This window comes from Dryas octopetala, chromosome 4 (genome assembly GCF_963921425.1).
Source record: "Dryas octopetala chromosome 4, drDryOcto1.1, whole genome shotgun sequence".
In the NCBI taxonomy this organism is placed as follows: domain Eukaryota; kingdom Viridiplantae; phylum Streptophyta; class Magnoliopsida; order Rosales; family Rosaceae; genus Dryas; species Dryas octopetala.
Window position 1 is genome coordinate 19,692,842 of NC_141369.1, and position 20,564 is coordinate 19,713,405.

The following is a 20,564-nucleotide window of genomic DNA, read 5'->3' on the forward strand; positions in this document are numbered from 1 at the left end:
AATTCAAATTGACAGAGATTCTAAGTTGGTCATTAATAATGTGATGGGCAATTTTATTCACAAAATTTGTATACAACTGAAAAATTACTACATCAGTTGGTGAACAAACTTAATAAACATAAGAAAGTGTCTGAAATTAGATAAATTTTCTAGAAAAGTTATTTCTTCAGCCGACTTGTAGTGATTATTCTTGGTCATGACTTAAGTTCAAGAGTTAATTACACTTACACCCCCTGAGATTTATCGTTTTTCACATATATCCCCTGGGGTTTCAAAAATTACATATACATCCTCTGATGTTTTAAAACTATTGCATATAACCCCCTACAAGAGAAAAAAATAAATAAACAAAAAAGAAAATATTTATATTGAGGTTGGACCTTACACCTTGAGTAATTTTATTAGATCATTTCACCCATTAGCATGTTTTTTTGCATAATTTCTCATCATTTTTCATCTCATATAGGGGGTTATATGCAACAGTTTTGAAACCTCAAGGGGTGTATGTATAATTATTGAAACCTCAGGAGGTGTATGTGAAAAAACAATAAACCTCAGAGAGTGTAAGTGTAATTAACTCTAAGTTCAAGTACTACTTGCTTCATGGTCTTATCTTCCACACAATATATAGTTTACAATGCTATATAGAATTCTATTATTATAACTTGCGAATAGATTGTGTTATCAATACTCGTAAAATTTTATTCTATTTATATAAAAAATGAGAGACCCAATATTTACATAATTTGAAACTGGGTTACCAATGTATCCCTACAAAAATGATAAAAAAGAAGCAAGAGGCACCAAGCCACCAAGTCACCTTTCAAATATGATCTTGCAAGCAATGGAAGGCAACTTTTTCCAAAAGGTGCACACTCAAATTCGTGACTATGGAGCATATATGGACCAGCTGCATATGATTCAATACCCTAATTAAATATGGGAGGAATGTCTGCCATTAATTTCTTAGAAGGTTGAACAAGACATCATCATGACACGTTGAAATATGAACACACAAACATGTAAAGTTTTGTAAACAGAGTTGGAGAGACATATATACATATGCCGTTGCCGCCATAAGCTTTGAGTAGCATAGAATATATGGAGGTAATAAAAAAATGCATGGGTAATGGGTATACGTTTGTGTTGGACCCAATACTGGATTTTGAAGTATTAATTGTTGACTTCAAAAAATAGCAGTATTATAAAGCCTGCTTGCAATAAACAGGGCTTTGAAAGTGGACCTTAATTGTGTGCTTTCGTGTTGGTGTACAATTTGTCTCCGCTCTCATAGTCCCATGTGATGCTGACTTTGAAATATGTCGTTTAATAACTTTAATTATATGACCCTTTATCTAAATACTCCAAGTCCTTGAATCTATATTTATTGTTCTAGTAAAAAAGTCTAGTCTTTCTTCAAACACAGATTTTGCATTCAATTTCCACGTTGCGTATTGGATGGTAGGAAATGAATGAATAAAGGTGGAACTGAAAAATATAATTATATTACTTTTCTTTACTATTATATTCATATTTATATTTCTCTTTCTATACAATTTTCTTCAAAACTCCAAATATATTGTTAGGGAAAAAGGATTTTCAGGTAGGAAAAGACTATTGTGGGATGTAACTTTCAATAAGCTATTTGATTAGAAAAAAAAAAAAGAGAGTAAAAAACAAACCATTGGTAAGAAGGGAGATCATGGCCTTGTATTTAGGTTAATTGTTCTCATCTTCCTTTCACTTATCATCATTATCAATAATAATTTCAACACATCTACTTAAGTAATTCTCTCTCATAAGACAATGTGACATGTTATATTGCAAATTATAATAATACGCATGAATGCTTTGAAGTTGTGCTCTTATTGACCACTACATTGGTGAATAGCTTACATATGTTATGTAACTCATACTTATAAGAGGAAATCTAATAAAAATTGTACATTATTTTGGACAATGACATTTTTTTTTCCTAGAAAAATGCAATCTTATAATAAGGAGAGGTGTTTAGTGGAATGTGATGAAGAGGAGTTTTGGTTTGACACACTAAAAAAGTAGGTGGTGTTGTGCTTGCGGAAGTCCCAACACGCAATCACGTTTTAGGTTTGCCTCACGAGTAATCAATATAACCAAATTCAAGCCAGTAAGCACTGCTTGTTTCTTGGAAGACGTAAAAGATGTTGAAGATTGGGAAATTTGATGAGAATTTCCATTACATAATCTGTCTTCTAGCATTTGGATGTGAATCAAAATGCCACATTCTTTTCTTCAATTCTCCCCATGAGAAAATTTGTACTTTGAACTTTTGAATTGCTTTACTTGACTTTTTTTTTTTGCCTCGTCTTATCCTTCCAAGTTTTGATTAGACTGGATTCTTATATTATTTTCAACTATTTTTCTCCTATTTAAAAGTATAAGTCACTTAATTTAATAAAAATAAGGATTTCATTTCCTCAAGAATTCATCATAATCCGACTTATATTGAGAACTTAATTTGAGAGATTGTATTTGAACATTATCAGCGAGTGAAATACACCCTAATATTTATATCTGACCTAATGATGGATATGAAAGTATTCAACTTCAACGGTCTAACTTAATTCTCACTAGAAGGCTAATACTCATTTTTTGTGAGATTTAGATTAGGTCAAAGTAGTCATCAAATTTTTAATGAAGCATTTGTTAGGGATGGAAGTGAGATGTGGCGTAAAGGTGAAAGACAGAAAGAGTCTTGCAGGTTGGAAAAGTGGTTGGACCTTGGGGCAAGTCAGGGATAGTACTCGCTAGATTCAAGTACAACAGGCAACAAGCCATAAAGCCCAAATGGGAGGCGCCATATTCTGGGCTTTTATTGGGCTTGCGGTGTAGCCTGGCCTTTTCTGGGATTGAGCAGCTGAGCCCCCAAGGCTGTAACCCTTTCCATTTGAATAGAGAGAGAAAAAGAAAAGTGTAAATATATAAAAATGTTAGCCTGGTTTCTGAGATCAAATGCTATGTTTCAGAACAAGAACATGAGAAGGATATGTAGATTTCGAAACGATCTTTCAAAGCAAACTGAAGGACAGTCAGAACTTCTACAAGATTTTTACACAATTTTGCACAATGCAGAGGAAGGTGCACCATGCTTCAACATGTAAAATACTCAAATAGTACATAGGTGGTTTCATTAGTCATACTAGTACAACAGCTTCAAGTAGCTGGCTCTTTCAGCCATCCAGGGATGTTTTCTTTTTAACCCCCACATTTAGCTATCTTTGGAATAAATAGGACAGATGTGGTAGAATAGGATACATTAGAGCTGCTTCTTTGGAATCACCAGTATACTTTCAAAGTCTCATAGGAGTAGAATGCATCATGTTTAGTGGGACACTAATAAATCCATGTAGTTAAGCCAGCTCCCTTCAGACGTTTTTGTACAAAATACAAATCACAGGCATGACTATATCTAGTTTGATACAGACTTGACAGGCCTTTCAGACAAATCTTGCAATCCACAAACCATATTTGCAGGTACAGCTATGTCAATCATTTTTGGATATGAGAGGTTTAGATCTGTAACAAGCAAAAAATTTGACTTAGTTTAAACCTTAAATGAAATGGCAGTTTTAAAATCGAAGATGGGTTACATTTAAAAATTTGGATGCTAAAAAGTTTCACTTACTTTCCATGATATTTTGAAATTCTCCCTGCAGAAAAGAGTTCAAGAATAAAATCAGTTAGCTACATATAGGGAAGAAGTGTTGAAGATATGATAAAAGTGAAATTTATGCAGCGCATATGGCCAAAAAGCATGCAAAATTATCTACAGTGATTACCTACTTTATTCAGCTAATAATCTTCACACAATAGCAAAATCTATATTTCATAATTTTCCCTTAAATTTCAGAAGAACTGTCTTACAACATCTGTGCAACACTAGCTAGCATTAACATTCTTAGTAAAATTAAGTAATCACTTTTGGGCTGAGGCTCCTATACATTAGTATTGCCTCTGGTAAATATCATGCGAAGACATCTTAGTTAAATGTTTGTTGACCCCGGATATGTAGAACACGTTGACAATTAAATTCATTACAGTAAAGGAAAATCATTATCCATTTGTCAACCAGACAGCAGTACTTATCTTTCTGAAAAAAACTAAATTTAGCAAATGCAAGGGGTTAACACTTTTGGGAAAAATATATACCTCATCTTTTGTGAGCCGAGAATTATAGAGCATCTCTTCCCCCACAGTGCTAACCTGCATTTCAAACAAACATGTGGTATAAGCAGCTGCCAAGATGTACTTAGTATAGAAGAGATAGACAATGGACGGTTCCATACAGTGAATCCCTTGTAATCATGAGCAGGATAGATGAAAGTATTCTTTGGCAATGTGAAAATCTGGATTCACAAACACAGAAGAATTAGAGGTTTGCCAATACAACATTCTGTATTAAACAAATTTCTTTCCCACTATATCATAAGTATGTTATCTCATCATCATGTGCTTGCCTGTGAATGTACTGATTTGTAGAGTTGATGTGAACTGCCACCCTGCAAGCAGATTAAAAGAAATCAAACAAAGGGTACTTGATTAATCCACTTAAAAGTCCTGTTTTAAAAATGAATCAACTCTTCCACCAGGAAAGTTGTTCCTAGTTTTTCTTTCTTCTTTATCCTATTAAATAATAAAAAGCAGCAGAATTGTACTGGAAAAAAAAAAACAGCAGAATTTATCACAGAAAAGTACCATCATAAAGAGTTCGAAAAGTTTAAGATGTTATACCTGAAAATCAGTTCTCCCACATCCACGTATGAGTAAGGCATCTCCAGTGAAAGCCATCCTTGGTTGGGGCTGATTAGGCCCATCTCCTGTAACATAGGTAACACAGCCTAATGTATGCCCGGGAGTAGCTCGAACCTGCAACACAAATACACACATAAGATACATATTTTCAAACACACCTGCAGACACACACGCGCACGCATGCACACATATACACACAACCACACACACCCAACACAGAGAATCACATATAAAACTAACTAGTTCAAAAATAGTAGTTACTAGACAAACTTTGCTGCAGTAGGTTCTTTCTTTTGGTCATATTTTTATTGCACCAAAAATGGGATGCAGAAGACCACAACATAGTACCATATAAGCCTAACACGCCACTGAAATTTTAACATATATGAAATGGCACAATCTCTAATACAATTTCCTCAAGCTTTGCTAATTATCATTCACATTCAACTAAGTGGTTACCACCTTCGGTCACTTCTGCATTTGGGGACTGAGTTCAGTACAAAAGTAATAAACCAAGTTTTTTACCTTCACCTAGGACATTATCACCAAGTAAGTTTTTTACCTTCATCATTTTATTATGATTATACAGTTGATCTTACACAATCATCAAAGAGACAGAATCATCAATTACAGAGAAAACAACGAATACACAGGATGGTATACGTGAACATATGCGATGACCATTGGGCAAGTGCCTGGCACCAATAGCAGCACATAGCCACAAGTAGAACTATTGCCTAGGCTCACCTAACAAGCATTTGCAATAATTCTCCAACTTAAACCTCAAATGATACTCTATTTCTTCAAAAATCTCAAAAGAGGGGAAAAAGGCAAGCTTAAACACAACAGCTTTTCCTTTGCAAACCATTAGCAATTTCCAGATACACATGCCAGAAACTTAAACATTTGAAAAAAAAAAGAAAAAGACCCAAGTTCTGCCAAACCTCCAAAAACAGATCGCCAAAGTGTATTTTATCACCAGCTTCAATAAGAAGATCAGCTTTTGATTTGCTCGCCTTCGAAATGACAGACTTCACACCAGGAAGCTTAGTCTGGCACAACCAAACAAATATATGTATTATCAATGGAAAGTAAGAAAAGAGTGCTAGAGATTGGTTTTTTCATTTGTTGTTGTATTGAATCAAAGAATACAAGTTTTTCCCAATAACATCATTGCAAAGGCATTAAGCTCGAAAGTCCAAACCTTTAAGAGACCGGTACCAGTTACATGATCAGCATGAACATGAGTATTCATAGCATAAATCAGCTTGAGTCCCAACTCTTTAACAAGAGAGAGATCCCTCTCCACCGTCTTGTCCACCGGGTCAATCAACTGCAACAAATTAAATCAATGCGATGATAATCAAGTTAATTAATTAAATTAACTCACGGACCACCAATCCAAACACCACAAAATTGATTTAATCAGAGATTACCAGAGCGGGTTTGTCGGGGTGAGACACGTCGGCGAGCAAGTAAGTGTAGGTGGAGGACTCCTTCTCGAAGAGCTGGCGGAAGAGGAGCTTGTCGGAGGAAGACGACGTCGTATAAGCGGAGGCAGAGGCAGCCATTGTTTGGGATCGGAGAGAGAGATTGGAGAAATGGGAAGAGCGAGGGAGAGGAGAGACGAATCGGAGGAGAGTGATTCGAAGCATTGGGGTTGTTTGGTAGTAGTAGTGCTTTAGTTGTTGCTCGTGACAGAGCGATCAAATCGATTGCTTAGCCGATTCGTTTCGGTTGGACGTTTTTTGTTTTTTTTAAGGTGCTATTACTATTGTTTGTGCGTTTCCGACTTATCTGTGAGATCAGCAGAGGATTGCGATTTGCGATTGGTTTGTGCGCGCCAAATGGGAAATGACAGCGACAGCTACTCGGTGCTAACCGAGTTGTGTTGAGTTATTTAGAGTTCACGTCATGCGTTGCCCGAGTTATCCGAGTTATATTATATCTTTTTTCTCGTTAAATACTTTTTAACATTGTGAATACAACTATACTAATAACTAGTTTGTGAGTTATATTATATCTATGTTTACAAGTTTATTTGAGTGTTGTCTGACATCTAATGAAAAGAATTAAAGCTTGTTGGGTCAAATTGATGCATGTTACTCTTTTTAAATTTGTTTCTATTAACTAGTGTTCTTTTATGTGATATTCTGAATTTAGGTTGAATATTAATTTAACTTTTAATTGATATATTTAATTGTGACATAGGTCATTGAAATTTCATTTATGGGGTTTACTAATAAATAAGCTGTTAATCTTTTATGTTCGACATGGATTGCATATTTTTGACCGATCTTAGAAATTATTCTGGTGCACAAAAGTTAGTTCAGGACATCTTCAGTTATAAAAATAAAATAGTTGTTTAATAAGTTTCTTAATGTATCAAATGAGTATAACGTTTAGGGGTGGGTTCGGATCGGTAATCGAACCGAAACCCTTAAACCAAAGACCAAACTGAACCCCTCCGGTAAGCCTCCATGGCAACCGAGACCGAGACCGGTAAGCCGGTAAACCGATGTCCAATCAACCGAAGAATCCGGTCAGCTCGGCTCGGTCATGGGCCTAGACCGAACACATGTTGGGCCATTTTTGGGCCTTGACTCCATTCACTAATTTAGTATAATATATTAATATTATGGTTTAGGGTATTTTTAATTAGTTTATATATATGTATATATATTAAAAAACATATAAATTAAAATTATAGGGGTTTATAAATTTATATATGTTTTATATAAATTATAGAAATGTATTATATAAAATTATAAATTATTTATTAGAAATGTATAAGAAATGTATTAGAAATGTATAAAAATAAATTATGTAAATGATTTGTTAAGTATATTCAATTCGGTTCGATTTACCGATGGTTTAAGGATATAAGAACCGGGATCGAGTCCGAACCTCCCGGTTCGGTAGTTAAACCGAACTTCCAGTACAATTTTATTTCGATACAATTTTTTTCAATATCGGTTGGGCTGGATTCGGGCTCGGCCTCGGTTTTTCGGTCAACCCGACCCAGCCCTAACAACGTTTGTGCTCGTATTATAACATTATCACCCTTTCACAACCTTCCTTAAGCGCCATTTTACAACCTCTCCTTCAACCGCCAAATAGGCCCAAAAGAGTTCGAAGCCCCAACTGGCACTTACAGAAGCCCCGGCCCAATTTCCGAACCCGACTGCCTGAGGCCCCGAGCTGCTGCAACCAAAATGCAGCTGCCTCCTCCGTCACTTTGAATGAAGAAGAAAGCGAGGGATTTGGTCAGAAGCATCCGCACCTTCTTCACCAAGCACCAACCGATGGAAGACTCACCAGAGCATTACAGTTACAACCCAACTCTCCGTTGGAACGCCGACGTCGAAAACTACTTCGCCAAAGCCTACGGACCCCACCATTTCTCTCGCATCTCCAAAGCCCTAACGTACTTCACTCTCTCTCTCTCTCTCTCTCTCTCTCTCTCTTGCTGTATTCATTTCATGGTGTGTTTTAATTTTTCTTATGAGTTCTGGGTTTTGTTTTGTTTTGGTTTGGTTTGCTTAGGCGTCCGTCTTGCTACTCTTGCATACGCGTGAACACACTCAAGTCTACGGCCGATGCCGTCATGGACAAGTTGAAAGCAATTCTGAAAGAAAATGGGTTGGCCATTTCCAAGTGTGAAATTGCAGGGATGGACTACGTTCTGTTTGTGAAGGGTTCAGGCCCTCACGCCATTGATTATGGTTGTGTTGCAGATGGGAAGCCTCCAAAGGAGGTACTTGTGAGCCGGAAATGCGCCGAGGCTGTTCTTCGAGGTGCCCAGGTTCGCATTTTGCTCTTTCTTTTCGTCTGTCATTGCTTTGCTCACTCAGTGGTAGCTGACAAAGGTGGGTTTTACATGTAGGTGTATGTTCCTGGTGTACTGGCTTGCAGTGCTCATGTTGAGAAAGGGGAGGTTGTTGCGGTTTCGGTTTCAGTTGAGCAGCCTGGTGTTGATGGCGGGTGGGTAGTTGGGATCACTCGAGGGACTATTCTGCAAGGTTTACAGACAGGTAACTAATGTTTTATTGATGTTGGCCATTTTATGCTTTGGATGACTAATTTAGGTCCATGAGTTAGTTATTGTGCCCTTCTTTTAATCACATTTATTTATTTATTTATATTTTTCTCATCTTTTGTGGGTTGTAAATAAAAGTATTATGACTTTTTTCTCAAGTGATCATGGGTGATACATGTGAATGATGTTTTTAGATCCTTATCATCTTGAACGAAGTGGGCTGTATATCGGCCAAGGAACAGCAATGATGTCAAGGTCTGGGCTTTTCCGTGCTTCCGAAGGAGTTGCTGTGGATATGAGTAACAGAGTATTTAATCTGCCTTCCTTTCGTGGTATGATTTATTCCTTCTCCACAAATTATAATGAAGGCTTTGTTGGAAATAGACAGTAGCTTTTGCAACAAAAGAATAGAATCCTATTTTTCTTCTAAGTTTGAATGCATTTCATGTCATCCAAAGCTGTTTCATGTGTTCAATGAGCTTTTATTCAAGGTTTCTGCTTCATCCTTGTTTTTTTTGTTTGGTTAATGGTGTGGGTTTATGGTTTTGCATTCTGTTTCACAAGCTATTATAACTGCAATGTTTTTTTTTTTGGGTTTTCAGACGTGCTTGAGGGGGAAATATTTCTTCAAAATCTGCCAAGCATTGTCACTGCTCATGCACTAGGTACCTCTTACAGTATTGTGGTTATCTAAAGCAATTTACATATGTTATTGATTCATAATTACCATTGATTCTGAATGATTGCGTTTCAGTGTGTCAAAATCACAAAAACTAAATTATCTTTTATGTGTTTTGCAAAGTAGTGATCTTTATCATATTTGGTTTTTCTGTATTTGCATGGTTATTATTTCTATTATAGTTTGCAAGTATGGCTTCTTGCATAGGAATTAGCTAGCTGTTGCTTAAGACACTCATCTTACAATATTTAATGAACTTTTTTGTCTTAGTAATAATGTTATCGTTCTTGTTTTTCTTTTTATGTCTTAGATCCTCAAAAAGGTGAGCGCATATTAGACATGTGTGCTGCTCCGGGAGGGAAAACAACTGCAATTGCAATTCTAATGAAGGATGAAGGAGAAATCATTGCTGTTGATAGATCTCACAATAAGGTAAATTTCCTAGCTACAGATGTGATGAAAACAGTGTCTCCCTTTCCCTTGTTTTATGATTCCAGTATCCGACTTTTGGCCAAGCATATCCCAAGGAATTTTAATAAGGTATTGGTTGAGTCTTGTTAGTACATAAGGTGTGATTAATTATGCGGGGACATAACAGAATTTTATTGCTCCTTACTTGACACATTGAAACATTTAAACAAGTACTAATGTTATTTCTTCCCATTCGGTACCATTTTTGGCATAATGTGAAGCCATATTCATAAACTGATTTCACTTACATTTGATTGGATTGTTGTGAATTTCTATAGATCTTCAATTGGCTTCTCTAGATTCTATGTTTCTTACTTTAAGTCATTTATGGGAAGATGAAGTTATTCCATTGATCTGGGATTTTCAATGTTCAATAACAAATTTCCCTCCTCTTGATTTCTTTGCTTTAAGGCTTCTGCTTTCTTGTGTTAATTACACCCACCATATTTTCAGGTGTTGGATATTCAGAAATTGTCTACTGAAATGGGCCTGAGTTGTATAACCACACATAAACTTGACGCTCTAAAAGCTGTTTGTCAAAGGAATGAATCTGATGATATGCCGGATCTATGTTGCACTAAGGATAGTCATGCTGTAGCCATTCAAGGTTCCAACTTGATGAAGTCAGAAGTAGAAAAAATTGAATCGATTACTCAAGAAAGGTTGAATGGTGACAAGGATTTTAAGAGAAATGGTAGGTAAATTTTACTCATATGGTTTGATGTAGTTTCTGCTTTGTATTCAATTCTGATAGACAGGAATTTGTTGGAATCAGTATGATAGGTTCATAATGTTTTTAATTTGTGAACAAGGTCATAAAATATACCATGTATGTAAAGCTTTTAATTCTTCAGGAGCCTCATTCTGTCTGAAAACCACCTTTAACTTGCAAATATAAACAATAATTTATATTAGAATGCATCTCTATATAGTTCTTTTTCGTATGAGTGATATGAGTGATATATTTCTCTCTGAACTTAGAAATTCAACTCTAATTAACTCAATGTTTTAGTTAGCAATGAAAAAGCGAATGAGAGAACTTACATTAGCAAAGCTGACATCAGGAAGGAAATGCGAAGAAAACGGAATGGTCCAGGACGGAATCAGTGCATTGGTGGTAAGGTTGAGAATTCAAAAGGTTTTGCTCCCAACAGCTTTGATCGAGTTCTTCTTGATGCTCCGTGTTCTGCTCTTGGTTTAAGACCTCGGCTATTTTCTGGAGAGGTACTAAATCCAATCAAATCCTGTTCTACTTCTGATTTACATTAGTTATTGTTTTTGGCTTTTTTGTTGCTCTCATTCTCTTATAAGGCCTTGTGTTGTTGATGTCATATGTTTGTATTCATATATAAGGGTGTTTTGGTGGAAAGCATTCAGTAAGTGTTTTGATAAAGTTATTTGCTTATTCCAGGAAACAATTGAATCCTTGAAAAAACATGCGAAGTATCAAAAGAAAATGTTTGATCAGGCTGTTCAGTTAGTTCGGCCGGGTGGAGTTCTTGTGTATTCAACGTTAGTGGATATGCCTTCTTTGTTTGTAGTGTTATTGAGCATTACATGATAACTTTTCAAGTAATGAATGGTTGCCTCATCTTACCCTTGAACTGAACACCCTTTTTTGCTTTTGTCTCTAGATGTACTATAAATCCCGGAGAGAATGAAGCTTTGGTTAGATATGCTTTGGATACATATAAATTCCTCTCCTTGGCACCACAGGTTCGCTTTGAATAGTTAGGCCTATATGATTTACTCTTTTGAACATTCATTTTTTTTTTTTCTAACAGTGAGGAATTATCACTATCTCCACTTCTGATTTTGCATTCTGTTGACTTTGATTTTCAGCACCCAAGAATTGGAGGACCTGGGCTTGTTGGTCAATTTGAATTTCCTGATGGATATATTGAGTGAGTTTAGTTCAAATCATATGCCAGTATTTATGTTCATTCTTAGTACCCTTCTCTTTATTGTAGATTGAAGTTTTATAAAGTTGGTATCATGTGAAAATAAATGCTTCTGCATGCTTATCTTGTTTATTTCTTACTTAGTAGCTACAGAGCAGTAACTGCATTTGCTGGTGCTTGATTCCTTTTGATTCTTAAAACTTGAAAAATTCTTTATACTGGTTTTATTGGTTCATCTCTTCAGTCAATTATGTAAGTGTAAATCTTGTGCTCTTTATTATGATTGACCTGACAGGGAGTGGCTAAGGCCTGGTGAGGAAGAACTTGTTCAGAGGTTTGATCCATCGTCTCCGCTTGATACAATTGGGTTTTTCATAGCCAAGTTTACAGTTGGATCAAATGAAGCTGACTTAGAAAAATGTGCAACTTGACAAGATCAGAACTAAGGGTGTATGAATAACCACAAGTAGTCTAACTAGAAATCTAAGTTCACCTGATAAATTTGTTTCCTTCTGGAATATAATTTAAGATGGTGTTTATTAAAAGGTCCCATGTTTCATTACACTTGAGAAGACTAATGAATTTAAAGTGTATCCTCTATACGTTTTTGGATCTCTGATTGAAGTTTCACCATCAGTTGATTATTATACAAATCAGATTATGAATATCAGCCCATTGAAGTTCTCAACTTAGTGACCACTACATAACCCTGAATGAATGAGTTGTATTGATTGTACATTTACGAGAAGGATACTGCAAGAAAGCTGTGTATGAAAATCATGTTCATTGTTCCTTCCATTTTTGAATTTCTATTATCTGGTGTGGTTATAAGAGTAATGTTTTTTTTTTTTTTTTTTTTTCAAGAAAAGAGAATTAATTGCACTCTGCACTCTAGCGCCCTACTGCCCATGCCACACCATGCTTTTGTGTGCATGTGCAGGTACATATGGCGCAAGGCACTGCCGTTGCACCTAGCTTTGCAACACGTCAAAACCCTAATCCTGTTGTATACAACTTTTCTTTTACAAAATTGATCACATGATTGATTGCAATAATTTGAATGTGAGGGAGGTTGCAGCTGATGGTTGTTTGCAAGAGCTGTTTTCTAAGTTCTGATATGCAATAAATCAATACTCTAATAACTGGTGATGCAGGTATTAAAAAGGCAACATGCATAGGTTGGGACATAAATCATGCTTTTACATTTCTAATATCCTCCCTACTATTCCCACAAGCAACTGTAAGTTATTTCATTGTTGGAGGCTCCACCTCCATTGTGCAATTGTGGCCAGTCTCCTGCATTACAGCCAAACTCGACCATTCCCACCATGTCATCTGCAAACCAAGCCTCTATCTCATATGATGGGTCACTCTCCACCATATCCAGGTCTACCCAATTGGAGTGAGGGATGCAGATCTCATGCTGCTCCAATGAAACCTGCCCATCTGTCATATTATTAGGCTCATCAATAGCCAATGGTGATTGCACCAGGTACCCTGTTTTCTCATTCTTGTTCTCCTCCTCATTCTCCAACTCTTCAAGCAAGTCTCTAAGAAGGGCACCATCAATTTCTGTGACTTCAAAATCTTCAACCTCATTGTTACCAAGAACATATTGCATGCTCTTTGATAAATCTGAGGCCATATGTGAAATAAAATGAAGTTGCAAAGGTGCACAAAATGAAGAACAATTTAAAAAGAAAGAAGAGGAGCTTCAAAGGACTTGATGCAACATAGAATACAATATTATTGAGTTATATAGTGATAAGGTAGGCCTCATCAAGTAGGCACATCGATTTCCATGTCACGGGAATAGATTATTGGCATCATGGGTCATCTTGAAAATTACATGTACCTAATATTGCTAGAATTGGTGCAGACAATTATGGAGGCAAAGAAAGATTGAATCAAGCTAAATAACAAGAAGGATTAGGAAAGTTCTACCATTCGACATCACATATGGCACCTAAAGAGACACATATAGTGCACAATGATCACATGCTAGATTGATACTTACGTGGAGGCTTACAACTCTAGTAATTATCATTTTACTCCCACAACCACAACAAGAGTTTAACTTAATTTTACCATTCTCTTCTTTGAATAAAAAAGATTAAATCAATTATATTATGACGATGGTTGGAAAAAATTATTCGTATAAAGATTGAAATGTTTTCTCAACAAACATACAGTTTGGATAGTTGATTAAATTGATTCTTATTTAAATATATAGTCCAGAATCAAACGGACATAATATGTAAGCCGGTATCTAAAAACAAAAAGGCATTATTAGTGTGGTATTGGTGGTTATAGAAGGCTAGTGTAGGGTTTTGCCAAATTGAGGTGAAATAGTCATGTAGGGTTTTGACAAATGCAGGTGAAACAACAAGTGTGCTTTTGGTGTCATCCACATCTCGCTCATCTGCAGATGGAAAGCGCATTAAGAGATACGCAGCATGTGCAATGTATATTGGTCATTGTCATTGTGTACCGAGTGCATGTGACTTTTGCACATGTTATCGTATTGCTTTTTGTCCTTTTTAGTATCCTTTTAGACTTTCAATTATCACGAGAGTACATATACCTGTTGGTCCTGGATTGTATAAAGTCTCATATTTACCATTTGTTTTCTGTTGAACTTCATTTTTTAAGAACTCTTCTAATGTTTTTGATTAATCGAATTATGTATCTATCTTAATTTTTACTAATTACTTCACTCACCTTCACACTACTTGAGCTAACTTCAAGAATTTACACTTTTTTTTATTTTTATAAATAAGATAGCATAGATTTGAGGGAACAATGAATTTTGGTATGGAAAACAATTATCCACCAATCTACCAAAAAAATATTGGTGTGGTGTCTGATTTGATTGATTACCCAATTAATGACATGGGGGAAGTTGGGAACCCAATTTTATAATATATATTTTTTTTATTTGAAGAATGAAGATTTGCACTTCAGATCTCTTCTAACAAAACAGAGAGAAACATCACCATTAATTCATATTTAATTTTTTAAGTTAATAGACTATTATCGGATTAAGATCGTAATTAGATTATCGGATTGAAATCACAGATACATATCACGTTAATTACATGAGATTCAGATTAAAATCTGTTTCATTAACAGAGCAAACTACTAAACTAATATATAGTTTTTATATATTTTATTTAATACTTTTATCTTATTTATGAAAAAATTTATTTTCTTCAAGTAGAAAGATCACATTTTATAAAACACTTGTCAGGAAACAAGATAGGGATATTGTGAGAGAGACTTTAATGTATATATACTTAAACCTATTATTTCAATGTCCATATGCTCCTTATAGATTCCTCAATTTACAACACTCATTTTTTTTTTTTTTATGTATACAGGTAAATAAAGTTGCAACTTGCTCTGAAATAACAAACAAGTTATGGAAATTAGTACATGAAAGCAATCAAGAACTGGTTTAAATTGACAAATGCGTGGGCGTGCAATTAATTCATGCTTGAACATGTGCTGGAGTTTGAAGTGCTTGCCCATGCTTCTGTGTCATCCTTTACTTTATGTTAATTTAATTATGGATGGGCATATATACCATAACCATACCCATAACCCATGCCATTAATCAATTAGGACCATTACATAATACGTACCCACTTTCAGTTTTAGCTCCTGTTGCCCTCAATTTTCTGAGGCATTTCAGATTGGATATTGAAGCACATGAAAAATGCTATTAAAATGAAGTAGTTATACAGGAAATTAGGAAAATGTTTCCTTCTTAGTACAGTTTGGCATATGTCATATCATATATCTTAGGCTTTCAATTAGGAATTTAGGATTATTAACTAGTCCTTCTGCATTCAATAAAGTGCTTTCTGTGTTTTGAATTTTAATAACAATATATATATATTATTAATTAAGAAACTATTACATAACAATATAATGTATCAGAAAATATTATTAATTAAGAAACTACTTAGGTACGTAGCTACTTTAATAGTATCCCTATTGCTTACATCATCCTTCTCTGATATATATAGTTTCCAAGTTGCAACGCAGTTAGGAAAGCTAAGGTCCAAGGCCCAAGGGTTAGACAATTTTGTATGCACATGAAATAATTAGTTATTTTATAAATAAGTCATGACAATTACACTTACATTACACTTATATTATTCCTCTTTTTCTATGGAATTGGTTTCAGTCAACTAAAGTCAATTCTTTAGTTTTTTTTTTTTTGTCCACTCAACCAAATGTCAAATCCTCTTGAAATGGAATTCAATTCTTATTCCAAGTTTTGGATTACGACCAAACAAACATAACCTTAGGATGTCCCCGACTTAAATTTTAATGAATTTTAAAAATATAAATTAGCCTTATACAAAGTCCTGAAATTAAGCTAAGAGGTTATAAATAAGGATAGACATACTTTATACTGCTCATGGAAGTATAGACAGATGCTGTATAGTATTAGGTGCAGCCTCACCCTGCTGGAAATAACTGCGGGATGGAAATTAGAAGATCTTTTGAAACTAAATGTCTGATATCATATCAGATAATCACTAATTAAACTTCAAAAGACTAAATTAACAATCTAAACTCGTGATAATATAACATTTAGCATTCCAGGATAGTCAAACTCACAAATCACTGCCATATTCACAGATACCTTTGAATTTAAATTCACAGACAAAAAAAATGAATTTAATTCACAAATATTGGGCTGGAGCTGAGAAAGGGGTCGAGTTCAGTCCAAAGTTTGACAGGCCAGGCTTGGTTCAACCCAAGCCCATCAAGCCCAAGTTTCTTTTTGAGCTGCAATATTTCATCTCCAGCTTGTAGCCCATAGGACTCATTCATACTGGTGTGTGTCTGGACAGTAGACCCCGGGTGTTTAGAGGAATTGGGTGTTCATAACTAATTTTTACAAATGAGATTATTACTTTTAAGTCCTTATAGTTTAAAAGGTTGCCATCATACTTTTGTGGTTTAGTTTAGTTTAGTTTGCAATTAAGGATAAAAAAGACTCAACTTCATTTAATTTTTTTTACCAGGTTTTCACGTGGAAGCACATGAGAGACATGCGATTTTCACTTAAGTACCTCTCACATGCTACTACATCATCATGACGTTAAAAAATTAGACATAGTTGAGTTTTTGTCTTTGATTGTAAACCAAACCAAACTACAAACATACAAATATACAATTGCAAAACTATATATGATACTGAAAAGTGAAAGTTGGACGGTTGGACCCAAGCTACATAGACCAAAAAAATATTAGTTAGCCAAAATCTATTAAGCTCATGCTGAACAAGCCTCCACCATTTCTGGATGATTTGGGGATGCAAATCAGCCCAACCCACATAACATGTCTCCTCCATTTCTATGCAACACAAGCTGCATATGAAGAAGGAGATGATTCAGATGAAAGGCAGCAAAATTTATTTTGACCAAATTCCTTATAAGTGGTTCCCATCTTCTGTTTTGGACTTTTCTTCTCAATTAATTACTTTTGGCCATTTCAAGTAAGCCAAACAGCTATGACTGTGTTTGATGGAAGCCAGCTCCTCTATGATTTATCAAGTTCCTGCTACTCCATAACTTAATCATAAATAAGTTCCAACAAACTTAATTACATGGTCCCTTTTTCTTGTTCTTTTTTGGAACTTTTGGCTAGGAACAAATATTAGTGTTGTACTCATGTGCCACAATTTTGACAACAGGCCCCCACAAATGAAAAGCTAATATTTGAGCAAGAACAGCTGTTTCCTTCAAGAGGGCAAGACCATTCTACTTGAAGAATGGCATCAATCCTCATAAATGGACACCAACCAGAGCACTGTCTGTGTTGAAAGCTCTTAACGTGTTCTTAATACCACTTAATTATGGGTCACATCTAGTGCTATAATATCAAAATACAGTTTCTATTGGAAAAGCACTTTACTTACAACAATTACTGTTGCTGCCCAAGTTTAAAGTATATTTTCCACATGAGTCAACTTATGCATCAAAACACAAATCCATGGTTGAACTCATTTTTGTTCCCAAAATTTTGGAAGTCATGAGTCTTCTCTTGGTTGACACAACAGAGCATGTTATATGTGTTTATAATATCTTACTTACTGCATAGCTACATTATTCTGTCTTCACCTTATCTGGAGGAATTTTTTTCTCTATTTTCTGGTTACAGGGACTGCAGGATTTTTTACTCTTTTTTTCCTTCTTAAAACGGACTGGAGGAATCGAATACACGTTGCATGTATTCCACTAACCTGACAACTTCATCTGCTACATTTATGGCATTATAAATACCAACAATCAAAATTGCAATGAACTGGTTGACAAACTTTCCTTCTGTTGTTCTTTTTTTGTTAAGGAAAATGCTCTTGCCCTCTGTTGCTTCACTGGTTTCATTCACTTTTTTTTTACCATTCACTTTTTTGTTGAGGCTTTTTTCATTCACTGGTTTCATTCACTTTTTACTCCTTACTCTTCACCAAAATCCTATTACTGCAGAAACCCAGGCATTCAATGAACTTACTGCGGCACCATATTTAACTCTTTCGGTTAAAGCCTTACACCACATAATGCAGTTGGTACATGCCCCCACCAAACATTGTCAATGATATGCACATTTTCAATTTCATGAAATAAATGAATAACCAATATTTAAAAATTTCTTCTCCCAGCAATCCAGTTATCACACATAACATGCCTATTTCCACCCAATTGTGAGCTTGCAAAGAGATACTAAGACACAAAGGAATATGGCAAACTTGCACATTGCCTGTATTTTCTTAGTTCAAACACTAACACTAGTTGCCAAATCCAGAGCTAAAATTCCAGCAGTCATAGTGTTTGGAGATTCTACTGTTGATTCAGGGAACAACAACTTCATTCCAACAATTGTCAGGAGCAACTTTGAGCCTTATGGCAGAGATTTTCTGGGAGGCAAACCAACAGGAAGGTTCTCCAATGGCAGAATTCCTCCTGACTTCATCTCTGAAGCTGCAGGCCTCAAGCCAACCATGCCAGCCTACTTGGATCCAAAGTATACCATATCAGATTTTGCTACTGGAGTTTGCTTTGCTTCTGCAGGGACTGGCTATGATAATGCCACTTCTGATGTGGCAGTAAGTAATCAATCAACTTGTATATGCTAAGGCCTACCCTTTATCAGTTTCTTCTGATAGATTAAACATGTTGAAGCTATATATATCATCATATTTTTGGTGCTAAATTACATGCTACAAAAATGTTTACAATGATATACTGATATCTTTTACTGCAGGGTGTGCTTCCACTGTGGAAAGAAGTAGACTACTACAAGGAGTACCAAAAGAAATTGAAAGCCTATCTTGGAGAAAAGAAGGCAAAACAAATACTGAGTGAGGCTTTATATTTGACTAGCATAGGAACAAATGACTTCCTCGAAAACTATTATACATTCCCCACCCGACGATCCCAATTCACCGTGAAACAGTATGAGGATTTCCTCATTAGACTTGCTGCAGATTTTGTTAAGAAACTGTATGTTCTAGGGGCTCGGAAGATGGCCCTAATAGGGCTTCCTCCAATGGGGTGTTTGCCAATGGAAAGGACCACTAATATTATGGGACTACACGCATGTGTGGAGGAATACAACAATGTGGCAATGGAGTTTAATGGGAAGTTAAGGGGTTTGGTGTCAAAGCTGAACAAGGAACTTCCAGGGATTGATGTGGTATATGTAGATATATATTACATGGTGTTGCAACTCATAAGAAGACCTTCTGCATATGGTAAGTTTTGACTCACTTCTAAATATAGGTTGCTTTAACTGGTTTGGACTTGATTTCTTCTCTTGAAAAAAAGACAAACGAGGAACAACTTATAAGTTTTTTTCTTTTTCTTTGTGTCGTCTAATAAACCTTTTGGCTATATTTGCTTCTTGTCTTGATGACAGGATTCGAGGAAGTAAGAGTGGGATGCTGTGGCACAGGGAGGTTTGAGATGAGTTTCCTTTGTGATCCATATAATCCATTTACTTGCCAAGATGCAAACAAGTATGTATTTTGGGATGCCTTCCATCCTTCAGAGAGAACCAATCAAATTATCTCAGATCATGCACTTAAGACTAGTTTAGCAAAGTTTCTTTAATATTGTTGTAGAGTGTAATGTGTAATATTAAGGCAATAACAATGGGATGTTCCATGTTAGTGGAATGAAATTTCCAAGATTAGCAAACATCCTAGGTTGAAGGTTACTTTCACACCTATTTCTTAGTGATTTGTGCTTGAAAACTTAGAGGAGATCACTTAGGTTGGAAAGACCTTGCCATTTTCCGAATTAATTGCAGTGCAAAGTTAATATCCATATCACAGTCTAATGCAGACAGAAACAAAGTTATTGCAGAACGAAGCAAAACAATCAGCATTAGGTCTACATCCCAGCTTTGGGTTTCACTCCTTCCATGCTAGACTGATTGCCTCAGCATGGACCCATATCATGCAATTACCCATCTCTACTCCAATCTGATCACTACTACACAAGACTGATTCAGTTTAAAGTTGCCCATTGGCAGCTTCTCCACTGCAGAAAGCTCTACCTGAAGTCACATTGCTTGTCAAAGTATAAGAAACTTCATTTGTCTACCTTTCTATATCCACCAAACTCTCTAATGGGGTTCAATTTATTCTTGTAAACCACAACAT

General features: G+C 35.6%; 3 protein-coding genes across 3 annotated transcripts; 2 read left to right on the forward strand and 1 right to left on the reverse strand.

The window, feature by feature from the left end:
* Positions 1-3,015: 3,015 nt before the first annotated feature.
* Positions 3,016-6,566, reverse strand: GLY3 (glyoxalase II 3). Its single transcript, XM_086241451.1, has 9 exons — positions 6,228-6,566; positions 5,996-6,124; positions 5,736-5,843; positions 4,771-4,905; positions 4,497-4,538; positions 4,326-4,385; positions 4,189-4,242; positions 3,665-3,689; positions 3,016-3,555 (listed from the first exon to the last, which is right to left on the reverse strand). The coding sequence occupies exons 1-9, from the start codon at positions 6,444-6,446 to the stop codon at positions 3,449-3,451; spliced, it is 879 nt and encodes a 292-aa protein (XP_086097577.1). The 5' UTR covers positions 6,447-6,566; the 3' UTR covers positions 3,016-3,448.
* Positions 6,567-7,931: 1,365 nt separating this feature from the next.
* LOC147287807 (NOL1/NOP2/sun family protein) lies at positions 7,932-12,681 on the forward strand. The gene is made up of 12 exons (XM_086241081.1): positions 7,932-8,218; positions 8,338-8,596; positions 8,678-8,825; positions 9,025-9,162; positions 9,433-9,495; positions 9,820-9,941; positions 10,434-10,674; positions 10,993-11,204; positions 11,392-11,492; positions 11,615-11,696; positions 11,823-11,884; positions 12,177-12,681. Exons 1-12 carry the CDS (start codon positions 8,034-8,036, stop codon positions 12,310-12,312), a joined length of 1,749 nt encoding a protein of 582 aa, XP_086097207.1. The 5' UTR covers positions 7,932-8,033; the 3' UTR covers positions 12,313-12,681.
* A 5,844-nt stretch (positions 12,682-18,525) lies between these two features.
* Positions 18,526-20,439, forward strand: LOC147287808 (GDSL-like Lipase/Acylhydrolase superfamily protein). The gene is made up of 3 exons (XM_086240378.1): positions 18,526-19,004; positions 19,163-19,652; positions 19,817-20,439. Exons 1-3 carry the CDS (start codon positions 18,639-18,641, stop codon positions 20,008-20,010), a joined length of 1,050 nt encoding a protein of 349 aa, XP_086096504.1. The 5' UTR covers positions 18,526-18,638; the 3' UTR covers positions 20,011-20,439.
* The last annotated feature ends 125 nt before the right edge of the window (positions 20,440-20,564 follow it).